General features: G+C 45.4%; 1 protein-coding gene across 1 annotated transcript in view; it reads right to left on the bottom strand.

Moving 5' to 3' along the window:
* Positions 1-4,508: 4,508 nt before the first annotated feature.
* Positions 4,509-14,156, bottom strand: part of FSTL1 (follistatin like 1) — a 66,229-nt gene continuing 56,581 nt past the window's right edge. The window contains exons 8-11 of the mRNA XM_029579273.1: positions 14,008-14,120; positions 13,358-13,468; positions 11,664-11,746; positions 4,509-6,349 (exon numbers count right to left, since the gene is read on the bottom strand). Coding sequence (XP_029435133.1) covers positions 6,305-6,349; positions 11,664-11,746; positions 13,358-13,468; positions 14,008-14,120 — 352 coding nt within the window. The 3' untranslated portion in view covers positions 4,509-6,304. The remainder of the gene's footprint in view (positions 6,350-11,663; positions 11,747-13,357; positions 13,469-14,007; positions 14,121-14,156) is intronic.

Below are 14,156 nucleotides of genomic sequence, written 5' to 3'. Positions count from 1 at the left end.
GCACAGAAAAGCAGTAAAAACTGCTTTTCTGTGCACCCTCCGACTTAATATCATGGCGATATTAAGTCGGAGGCCCCGAAAGTTTCCAAAAGTAAAAAAAAAATTTGAAGTTGGCCTGCAGCTGTCGGGTCGAAAACCGGACGCTCAATTTTGCCGGCATCCAGTTTCCGAGCCCGTGGCTGTCAGTGGGCTCGAGAACCAACACCGGCAAAATTGAGCGTCGGCTGTCAAACCCGCTGACAGCCGCCGCTCCGGTCCAAAAGGAGCCGCTAGGGATATGCTTTTGCCTGTTTTTATCACCTGGCCTAATTTGAATAGTGAATTGCGCTGACTTTACTGTATCGGCCCGTCAGGGGTAATAGTGCGTCGAAAAATAGGTGTAATGCGTTGAAAACGCGCGTCCAACCCCCCCCCCCCCCCCCCAAAACTAATAGCGCCCGCAACATGCAAATGCCCAAATGCTGGCGTTAATTTCTGCTGGCACTGGGGAAGTGCACAGAAAAGCAGTAAAAACTGCTTTTCTGTGTACCCTCCGACTTAATATCATTGCGATATTAAGTCGGAGGCCCCAAAAGTAAAAAAAAAATTAAAAATCGGCCTGCGGGTCGGAAGATGGACACTCAATTATGCCGGCGTCCGTTTTCCGAACCCATGGCTGTCAGTGGGTTTGAGAACAGACGCCGGCAAAATTGAGCGTCGGCTGTCAAACCCGCTGACAGCCGCCGCTGCTGTCAAAAAGGAGGTGCTAGGGACGCGCTAGTGTCCCTAGCGCCACCTTTTACCGCAGGCCCTAATTTGCATAGGCCACCCTCCTGAATCACTCGCCCAGGAGTGCGCGCGCCAGGAGAGCAGGCACTTGCCCGCGCGTTTTCTGAATCGGCCTATTAGTGATTGAAAGCTAAGTAGCCATTGATCATAGCAGCCTTAGGGCTTCCCAATCCTGTCTTGGAGACCCCACACAGAGCCCCTTCTCAGGATGTCCGCAACAAAAATGCAGGGCATAAACGTACATACATTGATACACAAATTTGTCTTATGCATATATATTCTAGATGTCCTGAAAACCCAACTGGCTGTAAGGTTACCAGGACACATTTGCCCTAGGTCATCTAGGTCACCAAAGAACATACAACAAAATAAAACACCAAGCCAGCCATGTGTGAAAGTTATGTTGGAAAACTAAAAGTAGCCAATTCCTAGAAAGCCAATCCAATATTCAGATAGGTATAAGGCCCTCTTCCTTATTGCTGCTAAGTTATGATATTTCTGTTTTCCATCTCTAACCTCCAGTTTGAGGTCAAACTGAATATTCCATTGAATGCAGAGCTTTCACAAGTCAGTTACATGGAAGATGTGTGTATGCATGCAATGATGTTTTTGTAATGTACAAAACATTTTTACAGACTAAGGCATATTGTATTCGTATTTCCTAATTTTTATTTTCTTTTTTTTTTAAAGGGCATTCAACATTACCCTATGACTAATCGGCGCTTTACAGGAAATGAGGCCAGGTGGTCACCACAGTGTAATAAAGGGTATTCTGTCAAATTAACCTGTCCCTCCTTAACACATTACAATCACAACCAGAGGCCCTATAGCAAATATGTTTCCATCCAAAATTTATTAAATATATTCAAAATATATAACCACCTATTCTAATACATAGGAACTCTTATCTAGACGGTACATATATTAAAACATTACCCTACATACTCACTACCCATACAGTGTATTTAATGATCATGTTGGGTGATTTTATGTGATGTATGGATGATTTGAGTATGTATGGGTAGTGAGTATGTAGGGTAATGAATGATTGGCAATGTTTTAATATATGTACCGTCTAGATAAGAGTTCCTATGTATTAGAATAGGTGGTTATGTGTTTTGAATATATTTAATAAATTTTGGATGGAAACATTTGCTATAGGGCCTCTGGTTGTGATTGTAATATAATACAGACAGAGGCATTGCACTCGTAGTGTTTACCTCCTTAACACATGGCATTTTTCAGTCAGCCTTTCCTTAGGGCACACATCCTGTAGAGACTAGTGAAACACGAAAAAAGCACAAAAACACACAGAGTTTGCACACGAGCTTCAACCACACAATAATAGAATTACAGGCTGGATTAAGACGTGCTGAGGTCCTAAACCGATGGTATTTTCTTTCAGTCCTCGAGGGCAGCAACAGATCAGGTTTTCAGGACATCCTTAATGAATATGCATAAGTAGGGACTTTTCAGTTTTTATTTTATTTTCCTAGGGAATTTAAATGTTATAACAAAAAAGTGAAAGAAAAAATATTTTCCCACTGATTTTTCTCCTGTTTGTTATAACAGTCATTTTCCACCTTTTTGTTATAACATTGAAAATCTCATTGGAAATGAAGGTCTCAATGCATGCAAATCTATCTCATGCATATTCATGCATGCCCCCTCTGTGACACCAGTATGTCGCTAAGCCCACGCAGGTATGTCACTATACTTCCTGGTCCCCCGCTGCTCCCCCTGCCCCAGCGAAATAGAAATTCATCCTCAGTCTGGGCGGAACACAGCAGGAGAACTGGAGTCAGCAGTACCAGCATGGTCTCTTCTTCTCGTCCCCCTGCGACCCGGAAGAGGAAGTGGTATGCAGCGACCGCATGTGTGGGAAGAAGAGACCATGCTAGTGCAGGCAGCATTGGCCCGAAGAAGAGAGGCGCAGCCTGAAGAAGAGCAGCGCGGCATGGAGCAAAAGAGGAGCAACCTCAGCCCCCGCAGCAGATGGTAGTCTTTTCTCGAGGCCGCGAGAGCTGGAAGTGGAGGAGGCTGCTGCTGCTGCTGTCGCTAGTTCCGTGGGGGGAGAGAGTGAGAAAGCATGCATATGTGTTTGAGATCCTGTGTGTGTGAGACAGCATGTATGTAAGTGAATGATTGAGAGCCTGTGTGTGATTGAAAACCTGTTTGTGTGAAAGAGAGAATGTGTGTGTGATTGAGAACATGACATGTAAGTGGGAGAGATCATGTATATGTATGATTAAGAGACTGTGTGTATAAGTAAGAGAGCATGTGTGTCTGTGTGATTGAGAGCCAGTGTAGATGAGTGAGCATGTGTGTAAGTGTGTGAATAAGAGTCTGTGTGTGAGAGAAAGAGACAGCATGTATGTAAGTGTATGATTAAGAGCCTATATAAGAGAGAGAAAAAGCATGTGTATATGTGTGTGATTGAGAGCCAGTGTGAGAGAGAGGAGAAAGTTGCAAGCAAACCATCCCTCCTCCTGCTAATTCAAAACAATCTGAGGGCACCAGGATATCAAAACATTCCCAGGTCTGCAGAACAAAGCATTTTTTTATCCTTATTTTTCATTATTGGGTCTTTGTGGCTGCTATTTTGAAATATTTTATTGGTCTCTAGAAATTTTTGATATGAGTTTTTAGATATTCCATTCATCAGCTATTTTGAAACCTGTTCTTTTTGTTAGTTTGGTTTTACTGCTGTTGATTTTATATTTCTTGATATGTTTTGAGGACTGGTAATGTTTCTCTTTTTCCTTTGTTACACTGTATACAGTCTCTCTGGCTTGTTGGAGTTTCCAGTTCAGTTTTTGTCTGCATGCTTCTAATTATGCTTTATGGTCTCTTTATTCTTTGTTAGGTGAGGGTCTGCACATGTGACTGAGGTGAAGTATTCTGCTGGCGTGTAGTTTCTGGGTAGGGCTCTATAGCAGCCTGGCTTGGTCCGTTTTCCTAATAGGAGGTGTATTGGTGTCTTAAGGCCTGGGGTAATATTTTCAGTGTTGCCTTTTCTTAGATAAGGTGGTTATTGTTTGAGTGATGGAAATTGGTGCTGTTTTGGTATGGGATATTTATTATTTATGCAGTTTCTGTTCAGACAGAATACTTTTCTTTCCCTTGTGTCATTCTTAACAATAAAAATAATACTGGACCTTTATTTTTTATTTCCGCCATGAATTGTAATGAGCAATGTGTCACACATGTGAGCGTGGTCTGTCAGGTGTGTCACAAAGGGAAAAAGGTTGAGAACCACTGATTTAGATAGCTTATTCCTAAATCTGGCCCTGGCTGTATGGATCACAAGAGGTCACCAAGAAAGACCACTCTACTGGCTCCAGGCAGCATTCCTTGCCTCTAAATGATCTCAAACAAAATGTTTGACTATCTAACCTGCTTTCTAAAACTTCCAGCCTGGGAAATTCCAGCACCCACAGAAAAGCGGACATTGTTGAGAAATCCATCAGTGATGGTGCCAATTGATGTTATTGGAAAAGATTGAATATCTTGACTTCTGCAAAATTCCTGAGTTTGGGAAATGGCTGACTATTTGGAAATATTGAGCTTGCATCATTTTTCTCAAGCTACAACAAGATAATTGGGTCAGCTCAGAGGATGTATCTCTCTGTCTCCTAGAGATTTACTTCTGTATATGATTTTTCTGCACACCCCTGAATTTTACAGACTAGAAGCTTTTGTGTTTAATTCTATTCACTTTTAAAATGAAAACCATTCCAGAAGGTGGGTAACTTTTTTTTTATTATTATTATTATTATAACAAAAAGAAATGTCAGGCTTTTCTGCCCAAGGCTTCAACACTGTCACTATCAAGTCACAAGGAGAGGATAAGGAAGACATTCCATGCAGATTCCTCAAGGTTGTTCTTTCTTCTCACATCTGCACTTCACAAACCCAACAAGAATCAACCCACAAGAAGATCAGGATTCTGACACAGTGCTTTTCCCAGATGTATTTGGAGTTCTTCCACTGCACAGAGGAGTATTTCTGAGTAATACAATAGTTCTTTTGTATTCAGTCTTACAGGTAACCCATGAGACACCCATTATAATTCTAAACTCAGCCAGCTTCTACAATACCTTCGGACTCAGATTGCAACAGATGTTTTCCTACCATTGACACACACTCTCTTCTCAAATAATGTTGCTGAGTGAAACAAAAGGCACCTCTCATTTTCCTTATTAAAATACTATGCACTATGCTGCGATAGGTAATAGGGAAGGTGTGCATGATACCCTACCTTTCAGCTGTCTTCCACACCTGCCCTACAATAATTACTGTATCTACTGCTAAAGTTCATAAGACAACCGAATGGGGAGTAGGGTTTGGGAGTGCTGCATCGGGTTATTTGTCTCTCTTTCACAAACTGCCATGCTCCTTTTGTAAAAGTATAGCAAGCCAAAAGGAGCATGCCACAGTGCCTTCTGCTTTCCAGGTGGGGACCCAAAGAATTACAATTCTTACTATATATTTTTTTATATATAGTCATAGGTATGGATTGAGTCAGATGCATCACATGGGATTAAAAACAGTTTAAATAACAATTGAAAAGGCTACTGCTACCTAGAAGTACAAAAGCATAAATGTTACAATATTATCGGTCATTAAAACAAAAAAAAAAGGATCTTTTGTCCTATCGGAACGTAGCACCTTTGTGAAATGTCAAAGAAGATCTTAGGTGAACTCGGCAGGAAAAAAAGGTATATTCCAGCCCTTAATGCTTTGCAGGATTTGCTAGGAGACAGCCAGCAAGGTGGAATGAGCTTGAGGGAGACCAAAGCTAACCACCATCCCCTAAATATTGGAAACGGGGATCAGCACATGTGGTACATCCCTCCCTAGTGGAGGAAGAGGAAAACCCCACCCTCTCTTCCAGGACTCGGAGAGGGGAAGGAGTAACGTAAGTGATTAACAGTTTGGACCGCCCCTTCCCCAAGGGGGATCCATGGAATTCTGTGACCTGAACTTCCAGTCTTTTCTGATGCCTGGGACTCCTGTAAATATCTCCCCATATAAAGTGCTTCACCTCCTCCAACAGCAAAATGATTCCGTTCTCAAAACATAGTTGACAGCTTCATCTGTCCCTTTATACAGTTGCTGAACAGACACTGCAAGTGTTTCTTTTAAAGGTGGACTAATTTAAGGTGGTTTACTAACACTGGTAAGGGGAATGCACATGTCAATCAGACCACAACTGCTTCGTTTGTCTTTCATAGGATCCAGAAATTCCATCACAGAACATTCCTTCCCTACTACCAACCCTCCAGGAAAGTAACATAACACTGAATACAACAGTCTTTAAACATCTTATAAATGTTTTGCTAAAAAGCCCGTTTCTACAAACCCCCTTTTCTATTACAAAAAAAAAAGAACAAAATAAAACATTGCTATACATTGTAAATATTTGTGATTTGGTGACTGCAACCCATAGTCATCTCAGCACTGATGGGAAGAGGAACATGAGTGCCTGTCCATGGCATTCCCCGGGAGTCCCTCTTCTAAGACATTTTTTGGCCTAGATCTCCTTCGTATTTACTCTCTTGGTCTTCTCAACTGTCTCCTATGGATATAAATAAACAAATACATATATTAGTGAAATGCTAAGGCAACCCTAGAAGTCCAAATCACCTATGGGATGGCAAGGGTTACTCATTAGAAGGGGACATGGGGTTTCTGACAGAACGGCTCATGTTGCTGTTAACTTGTTTCGTAAGAGGGGTTCATGGAACAGGGGTGGTCCTACCAATTTCCCACAAACTTAAAAGGAAGGGGGCCAGCAGCCACATTACGTGTGGTTCTCCCGGAGGGTGGGAGGAGGGACTGAGACCAGGTGGGATAGGCTTGGTTTCCTGATGTGAAAAGTTGTATTATTTCAGACCAATAAATAGATCTGTTTTAAAATTAATACATTTTATTTCTGTTCTCATTTCTGCAGAGATAGTACATTTTTTCCAACAGGCAGGAAGGATTGTTGCAAAACAAGTTGGTTTGTTAAAAAATGTCAAAACAGTTTTGACATTTCAGTAACACATTGAAAATATTCATTTTATCAAATAGTTTTCTTTTCTTACAGGCTCTTCTATTTGTTAATGTTAAGAACATAGAAAATTGCCATACTAGGTCAGACCAAGAGTCCATCAAGCCCAGCATCCAGTTTCCATCAGTGGCCAATCCAGGCTACGAGTACCTGGCAAGTACCCAAACACTAAGTAGATCCCAAGCTACTGATGCCAGTAATAGCAGAGGCCATTCCCTAAGTCAACTTGATTAACAGCAATTAATGGACTTCTCCTCCAAGAACTTATCCAAACCTTTTTTGAACCCAGCTTCACTAACTGCACTAACCACATCCTCTGGCAACAAATTCCAGAGCTTAATTGTGTGTTGAGTGAAAAAGAATTGTCTCCGATTAGATTTAAATGTGCCCCCTAGTCCTTCTATTATCCGAAAAAGTAAATAGGTAGGTATATTTTCACTCTTCTTGCAGTACTCTATAAAAACAACTTTCTTTTCCTCTTCGTCCTGCCAGACCAATCATCACAGTGGGTTTCGTCCCCCTACCAGCAGATGGAGGCAGAGTTCCAGATCTCTTCACTGAGGCCCTCTTCTATGTAGGCTGGTTCAGTAGGGAAGGAGTCAGGAGTTCTCTGCCTCCAGCAGACGGTAGGTGGAGCTGGTTCGGCAGGGGCGACAGCCTCCCTGAGGTTGCTTTCCCCGGGGAAGCGCTTGGGCTGGGTCAGGGGCCCTCCTTGGGTATCTTTTCCCTCCCCCAGGTCGGGCGATCAAGCCTAGCATTTCCCGCATATAGGAAGCTCCAGCCAATGGGCAGCAGCCCAGGGACACCAGCAGGCAAATGGTCAAGATTTCAGCCCAGTGGGGAAGGCAAAGCACTTGAGCAGCCCTTTCAGGGGGGGGGGGGGGGGGGAGAGGGGTAGACGTGGCTCACAAGGCACGGGAAACAGGGGTCATCCCCCCCAAGGAAGCATAATGACGTTTGAAGGTCCACTCAAAGCCGCCACAGGCCAGGGGCAGACTAAAGGAGTTCTATCATGAGTGGATCTTAGTAACATCAGATTGGTGGGTTTTCGAGAAGATCCGAGAAGGATACTACCCAAAACTAAAGAGCAGCATAAGGGAATAGTTCATCCCCTCGCCCTGCAGCAGAGCAAATAAGCAGGCAGTTCAAGAAGCAGTGCCCAAACTGTTAGATCGCAAAGCCATTACCCCAGTTCCCAGCCAGGAAAAAGGAAGAGGCACATACTCCATATTTTTCATAGTGCCAAAAAAGGACGGATCTTACTGGCCAATACTGGACCTCAAGAAGGTAAACCAAGCACTAAGAATCCCGCATTTCAGAATGGAGTCCTTAGGGACAGTCAAGGCAGCAGTAAGAAGGGGTGAATTTCTCTCCTCCTTGGACCTACTTTAAGCCTATCTGCGCATTCAGTTCCAGGCACTACCTTTTGCTCTGGCAATGGCCTCTCGTACCTTCACGATGGTCTTGGTAGTTCTAGAAGCCGCCCTGCGCAAGGAGGGAATCAGAGTCCATTCTTATTTAGACGACTGGCTAATAAGAGCGGACTCGAGGCAAGAAGAGGTCGCAGTAACAGAATTGGTCATATGACAGCTAGAAGCCTTGGGGTGGATAGTAAACAAACGAAGAGCCATCTCTGCCCATCTCAAACTATGCAGCTCCTCGGGACACTGTTCAATACAAGCAGAGGGATGCTGTTCTTCCAGAAGGAAGGATAGTCAGGCTGCAGCAGCAGGTGAACAGGTTGATATCCACCAGGCAGCCCAAGACAAGAGCTTATATTCAAGTGCTTGGATGCAGCCATCAAAGCAATGCCTTGGGCAAAAGGCACACATGAGACCGCTGCAGCAGTATCTCCTAGCAAGCAGAGCACCGCAAGAACTGGATTTCGAGCAGAAACTGCCATTGCCATGGCATGTAAAGTAAGGCCTAAGTTGGTGGCAGGAGAAGGGCAACCTAGCCAGAGGCTCCAGTTTGAAACCCCGCCAGTGGGCCGTACTGATGACAGATGCCAGCAGCAAGAGCTGGGGAGTGCTCTACAATGGTCAGGTGGCACAAGGGATCTGGTCACAACAGGGGAGGAACTTCTCCAAAAACAAGTTGGAGACCAGGGCGGCGCTCCTAGCCCTAATCCGTTTCAGATTGGGGTGAAAGGTCACCCAGGCCGGATCTTCTAGGACAATGTGAGAACAATAGCCACATCAACAGGCAGGGAGGAACCAGGAGCCCACAGATGGGGATAGAAAATTGCCCGACTAATGACATGGGCAGAGCGTCATCTGCAGGATATCGTGGTGGCCCTCATAGCAGGGGCAGAAAACACACAAGCAGTCTTCCTAAGCTGCCAAATATTGGACCCAGGAGAGTGGAAGCTATTGGGGAAAGTGCTCCAACGGATGGTCACTCAGTGCCAAACCAGCCAATTTTTTCAGCAGTTGGAAAGAGTATGGGTCCAAGGGTATCGATGCATTAGCCCAGCAGTGGCCAGAAGGAGTTCTTCTCTATGTCTTCCCCACCTGGCCTATGGTGGGAAAAATTCTCAAAAGAGTAGCAAGCCACCAAGGTCAAGTAATCCTAGTGACTTTGGATTGGACGAGACAGCCGTGGTACGTGAATCTAAGCAGATTAAGCATGGAAGGGCCTCCTGCACCAGGGGCCAATCAAAATGGAAGACCCAGTACAATTCTCTCTTACGGCATGGATATTGAGAGGGAAAGGTTCAAGGAAAGAGGCTACGCCACGAATATAATAGCCACACTCCTGACGGCACAGAAAAAAAATCAACCTCAGTGGCATATGCGAGGACCTGGAGGCTTTTTCAGCAGTGGTGCTCTTGAAGAAACATTGCAGCAGGCAAGGCAAGCACGGCAGCAATACTGCAGTTTCTACAAGACGGCTTGGACAAGGGCCTGGTGGTAAACTTGCTCAGAGTTCAGGTAGCAGCTATCGCCTACTTCAGAGGGCAGATTAAAGGCTCATCGGTGGCATCTCTGAGAGACAATGTCCACTTCCTATGGGAGGGCGAACCACATAAGGCCTGCTAACTGGTAGTGCCAGCATGCGATCTGAACTCGGTGCTGAGAGTGCTTGCAAAATGTCCAGCTAAGGGACCTCACCTGGAAGACAGCCTTCCTAGTGGCCATATGCTCGGCCAGAAAAAATTGGAGATACAAGCCCTATCGTGCTGAGAACCATCTCCCTCCTTCTCAAAGGAAAAGGTGACATTGAGACCAGTTCCTTTCTTCCTCCCCAAGGTGGTGTCTAAGTTCCACCTTAGTCAGCTGATCTCTCTGCCAGGGTTCAGAAAGGTGGACTGTAAAGGGGAGAGGAAGGAGCTACTCTTTTTCTGGACATTAGAAGGGTCCTCCAGAGGTATCTGAAGGTTGCAAACAAATTCAGGAAGTCAAACAAACTATTTGTCCTGTATTCAGGAGCCCACAAAGGGGAGGCAGCCTCCAAGACCCCAATCGCAAGATGAATCAGGGAAGCAATTGCCTCGACAAATGTAGTGAGCGGCAAAGAGGTACCGCGGGGCCTGAGGGCGCACTCAACAAGGGCGCAGTCCTCCAGGGCAGAATTCAGGTTGGTGGCCCCTGTGGACATCTGTAAGGCAGCCACGTGGGCCTCGGTGCACACATTCATGAAGCATTACAGGCTGCAGCTGCAGGAAAGAAGAGACGGCAGATTCGCGACAGGAGTCCTGGAACTAGCCTTAGGACTTTCCCAGCTGGGATGTCGATCCCACTGCGAAGGCTGGTCTGGCAGGATGAAGAGGAATGGTACAATTAGATCTTACCTCAAGGCCTTGAGGTAAGTCCTAAATCCTTCCCCAGAACCAAAAAAGGATAAAAGAGAAAAAGGGGAAAGAGGAGAAGGAGATAGAGGGAGAAGATTATCTCCTTGCAGACATCCAAAGCAGCAGCTTTTAGAGGAGGTGGTACCTCCGACCTTCAGAGCAGCCACCTCAAGGCAAGGGTGGATCCGGGCGCGGTCCTTGGGGGACGGACTAGTCTTTGGCCATGGACAGGCCATGTTTAAAGTTGCCAACTGAGTTAAGGCTACTCCAGGTAGAGGGGTCTGGGGGGGGAGGAAAAGAGGGGAAGAGAGTATATAACATAATTATATAAAAAGAGGAGTTGGGGGGGGGTGACCAGGAGGTTCGATCTTCCCAGACAGAAAACCCCCCCCCCCCCATGTAGTAGTGTCCGGCATTTAATTTGGAAGATCTGTCCCTTAACTGGATGAACTGGGAACAAACTGGTTTAGTGGCAATGGCATCAGTAAGCATCCCTTTTAAACGCCCCCCCCCCCCGCACGCTTACATGGTAGAAGTGGGATTTGTGCGTGCCCACTTCAAATTGAGCGCATGTGTGCGCACGGCCAGGCTATTTTATAACATGGGCGCATATGCACAGGAATAGCTGCGTCCCTGGGTGTAGGACGATGAATGCGTGCAGCGCTTTGAAAGTTACCGTCATAATCAGGGGTGGATTGGCCTATCGGGATTGGGCATCCCCCGGTCGCTCTAGTCACGTGGTCTGCTGAGCGCAGCTGTGACAGAGCCGCGCTCGGCAGACCACGTGGTATCTCCCGGGCTGGCGAATCCCCGGGCCGGTCGTCATCGGGAATCCGCCCCTGGTCATAATGTACAAAGTGGGACATTCCCCAAGGGTCTCCACTGGGGATGAGGGCAAGCAGTCACTCTAAGAAAGGGAAATGGTTTCTGATATTCTGGTGGGATGACCCCCCCCCCCCCCCTTTGACTGCTATCAGTAGAGTGAGGTCCAATGAAAGGAAGTCGGGAAAGGATAGAGAAGGATTAAAGAAAACCGTTTCAAACCTGGTGTTTCTGCAGTTCTTGTACATATCTGTTCAGCTCTTCCTCCGTCATCTCTTCCGGCTGCTCCTCCTTCCGCATCTTCCCTGTAAAGTAGATCCAACATTTAGAGAAAGCACTTCGAGATCGGACGCAGCAGCACTGCCAGGGTGTCCAAGCAGGTTCACCTGGGCTCACATCCCTTTGTGCCTCATACTTTTCCCTTCTTGCAGTGCTCCATTAGATGATCATCCTGTGGCCTTCGTCCAGTCTTGAACTCTCAGCACCAAGATCTTCGTCAGAGCACAGGAGGTGAGTGTAGAAGTAAAAAAAGCACTTGGACAGCTGCTGACGGCCTGAGCTGCTCTTCACATGGTTGGTGTGGCTGCTCAGAGCAGGGGGAGAGAGTGTGATTTGTACATCTTGAGGTCCTTATTCAAAAGCTACTTATCCAGAGAAGTCAGACTTATCTGGCTAAGTGGCTGCCGCTGAATATCTGGCTATATCTCTTATCCAGCTAAGTAGTTAGTCGGATAGTCAGTGAGCATGCAGTGGGCATACCAGGTGATGCTACTTATCCAGCTACCTTAGCCCGATAAGTAGTGATATTCAGACTTAATCAGTTAAGTTAACAGGATAAGTTCAATGTTCCCCACAGCAGATCTAAAGTTAGATGGATAAGTTTATCCGGATAACTTTAATACTTATCTGGGTATGCCACTGAATATTCCGTGTAAGTTAGCTGGATAAAGCTTATCTGGGTAACTTGCATAGCCGGCTATATTTAAATATTGGCCCCCTTGTATTTAAGGTAAATTGGGACCTTTGTTACAGAAATCACTGACCTGGCACATAGTTACGCACCCGTTCCTACAGACCTAAATAATTTGGGCAGGGGGAACGTGATGAACTGACTACACAAGATGTTCAGAAGCGTTATGACAAAAGGTGGTGGACTTAGCTCATATCGCATAGAGGTTTATAAAGTTTTGAACTTTTCTCATGCCTCTGCCTGTAAAATGAGGGTCTGCTTGGTAAGAAGAGTCTAAAATGGTTTTATCTCGACCAACGCTGGAGCACCATATCTACAGTTACTTGCCAATATTTCACAGGCTTGTGTGTAATAAATACAACTAAAATGCACAAGGTAGTCAGGTGTCAAGATCTTCAGTGACAATCTCTTAAAGATGAGGTGCTGTGGCATTCTGGGATTTCTGATCTAGTTTATGGCATAAAAGATTGGTATCGTCTCTTCTCTCCATCTGAGTGTTGTAGATGCCTTTGCTTTATACTCGTGCAAAGATCAGTGCAATAATTAATCTTGAATAATGTGTTAAGAAAAATCTCATAGTTAAACTATATCAGGATTGCATACAGCCTGGGCGTCAACACCATGACTTGCAAGTTGAATTTCCACAGTTTTCCTGTTAAAATTATTTTTTTCGTCTCTTTTTTCATTTGCTGCACAGTGAACATGACTCATGAAGTGCAAGCTGTGTTCTGTGTATTCATAATTTCATCAGGCGCTGCTCCAGGTGCCATCAGCAGGACAATCAGGCTTAGTGCAGCTCTCTCCTTTTCATCTCGGTAAGCCTGGAAAATGACTTAACAAGTACACAAAGAAAACACACACACGGTGGCAGAACACACACAGCCTTATAACCCAAGGTGAATTCTGGGAAATGAGAACGCACAGGATGGTGGGAGGAGACACATACCATCACATGTCATGGCAGTGCAGACCCAGTTTCCACAGGCACAGACACAGCGATTGCATTCCACCTGGGTCTCTGCCCCGTCCTCGTAGCTTTCATCTTCCAGGGCACACTCTGGGAGAGGAAGAGAATAAAAACACATCAATGGAAGAAACTTCAGAAAGCGATCAACTGTATCTACAGAAATAGATTGCTGATCGATCAGTTTGTGTCTGAGGAATCTAACCAATGAGTAATCAATTGTGTCTAAGAAAGCAGAGCAATCAATCATGTCATCGAGGGAACAGATCATCAGGGAGCAGTCATATGTCTAAGAAAACAGCTCTTTGGAGAGCGATCAGATTGTCTGAGGAAACATCACTCAGGGAGCAATCGGAGAGTAATCAATGGTGTCTGAAGAAACGAATCTTCAGAGAGCAATCCATAATGTATCCATCAGTGGGTAAATGATCTGAGGGCTCAGTCACTGAGAGCATGTTATCAGACAGGGATCAGTCATGTCTAAGGAAGGAGATCACTGGGGAGCGACTGCTGGGGTCAGAGGAAATACATCCTTAGGATCACTTCCGTACTAGAGCAGCTCAGACTAATCGCTGACTACCACTATTAGTGCTAATACTCAGCACGCTCTGGGAGATGCCTGTAGCACATACTTCTCTCAGGAGGGTTGAATGACGGGTTTAGGCACTTCAGGAACTCGCTGAAGCTCAGCTTCCAGTCAGCGTTCTCATCGGAGAACTCAATGAGGGCATCGACACAGAGTCCTCTGAAAGAGCAACACAACACTCAGCACCGTCACCAT

Source organism: Rhinatrema bivittatum, chromosome 15 (genome assembly GCF_901001135.1).
Source record: "Rhinatrema bivittatum chromosome 15, aRhiBiv1.1, whole genome shotgun sequence".
Taxonomy (NCBI): Eukaryota; Metazoa; Chordata; class Amphibia; order Gymnophiona; family Rhinatrematidae; genus Rhinatrema; species Rhinatrema bivittatum.
This window is presented reverse-complemented; position numbering and strand designations above follow the sequence as displayed.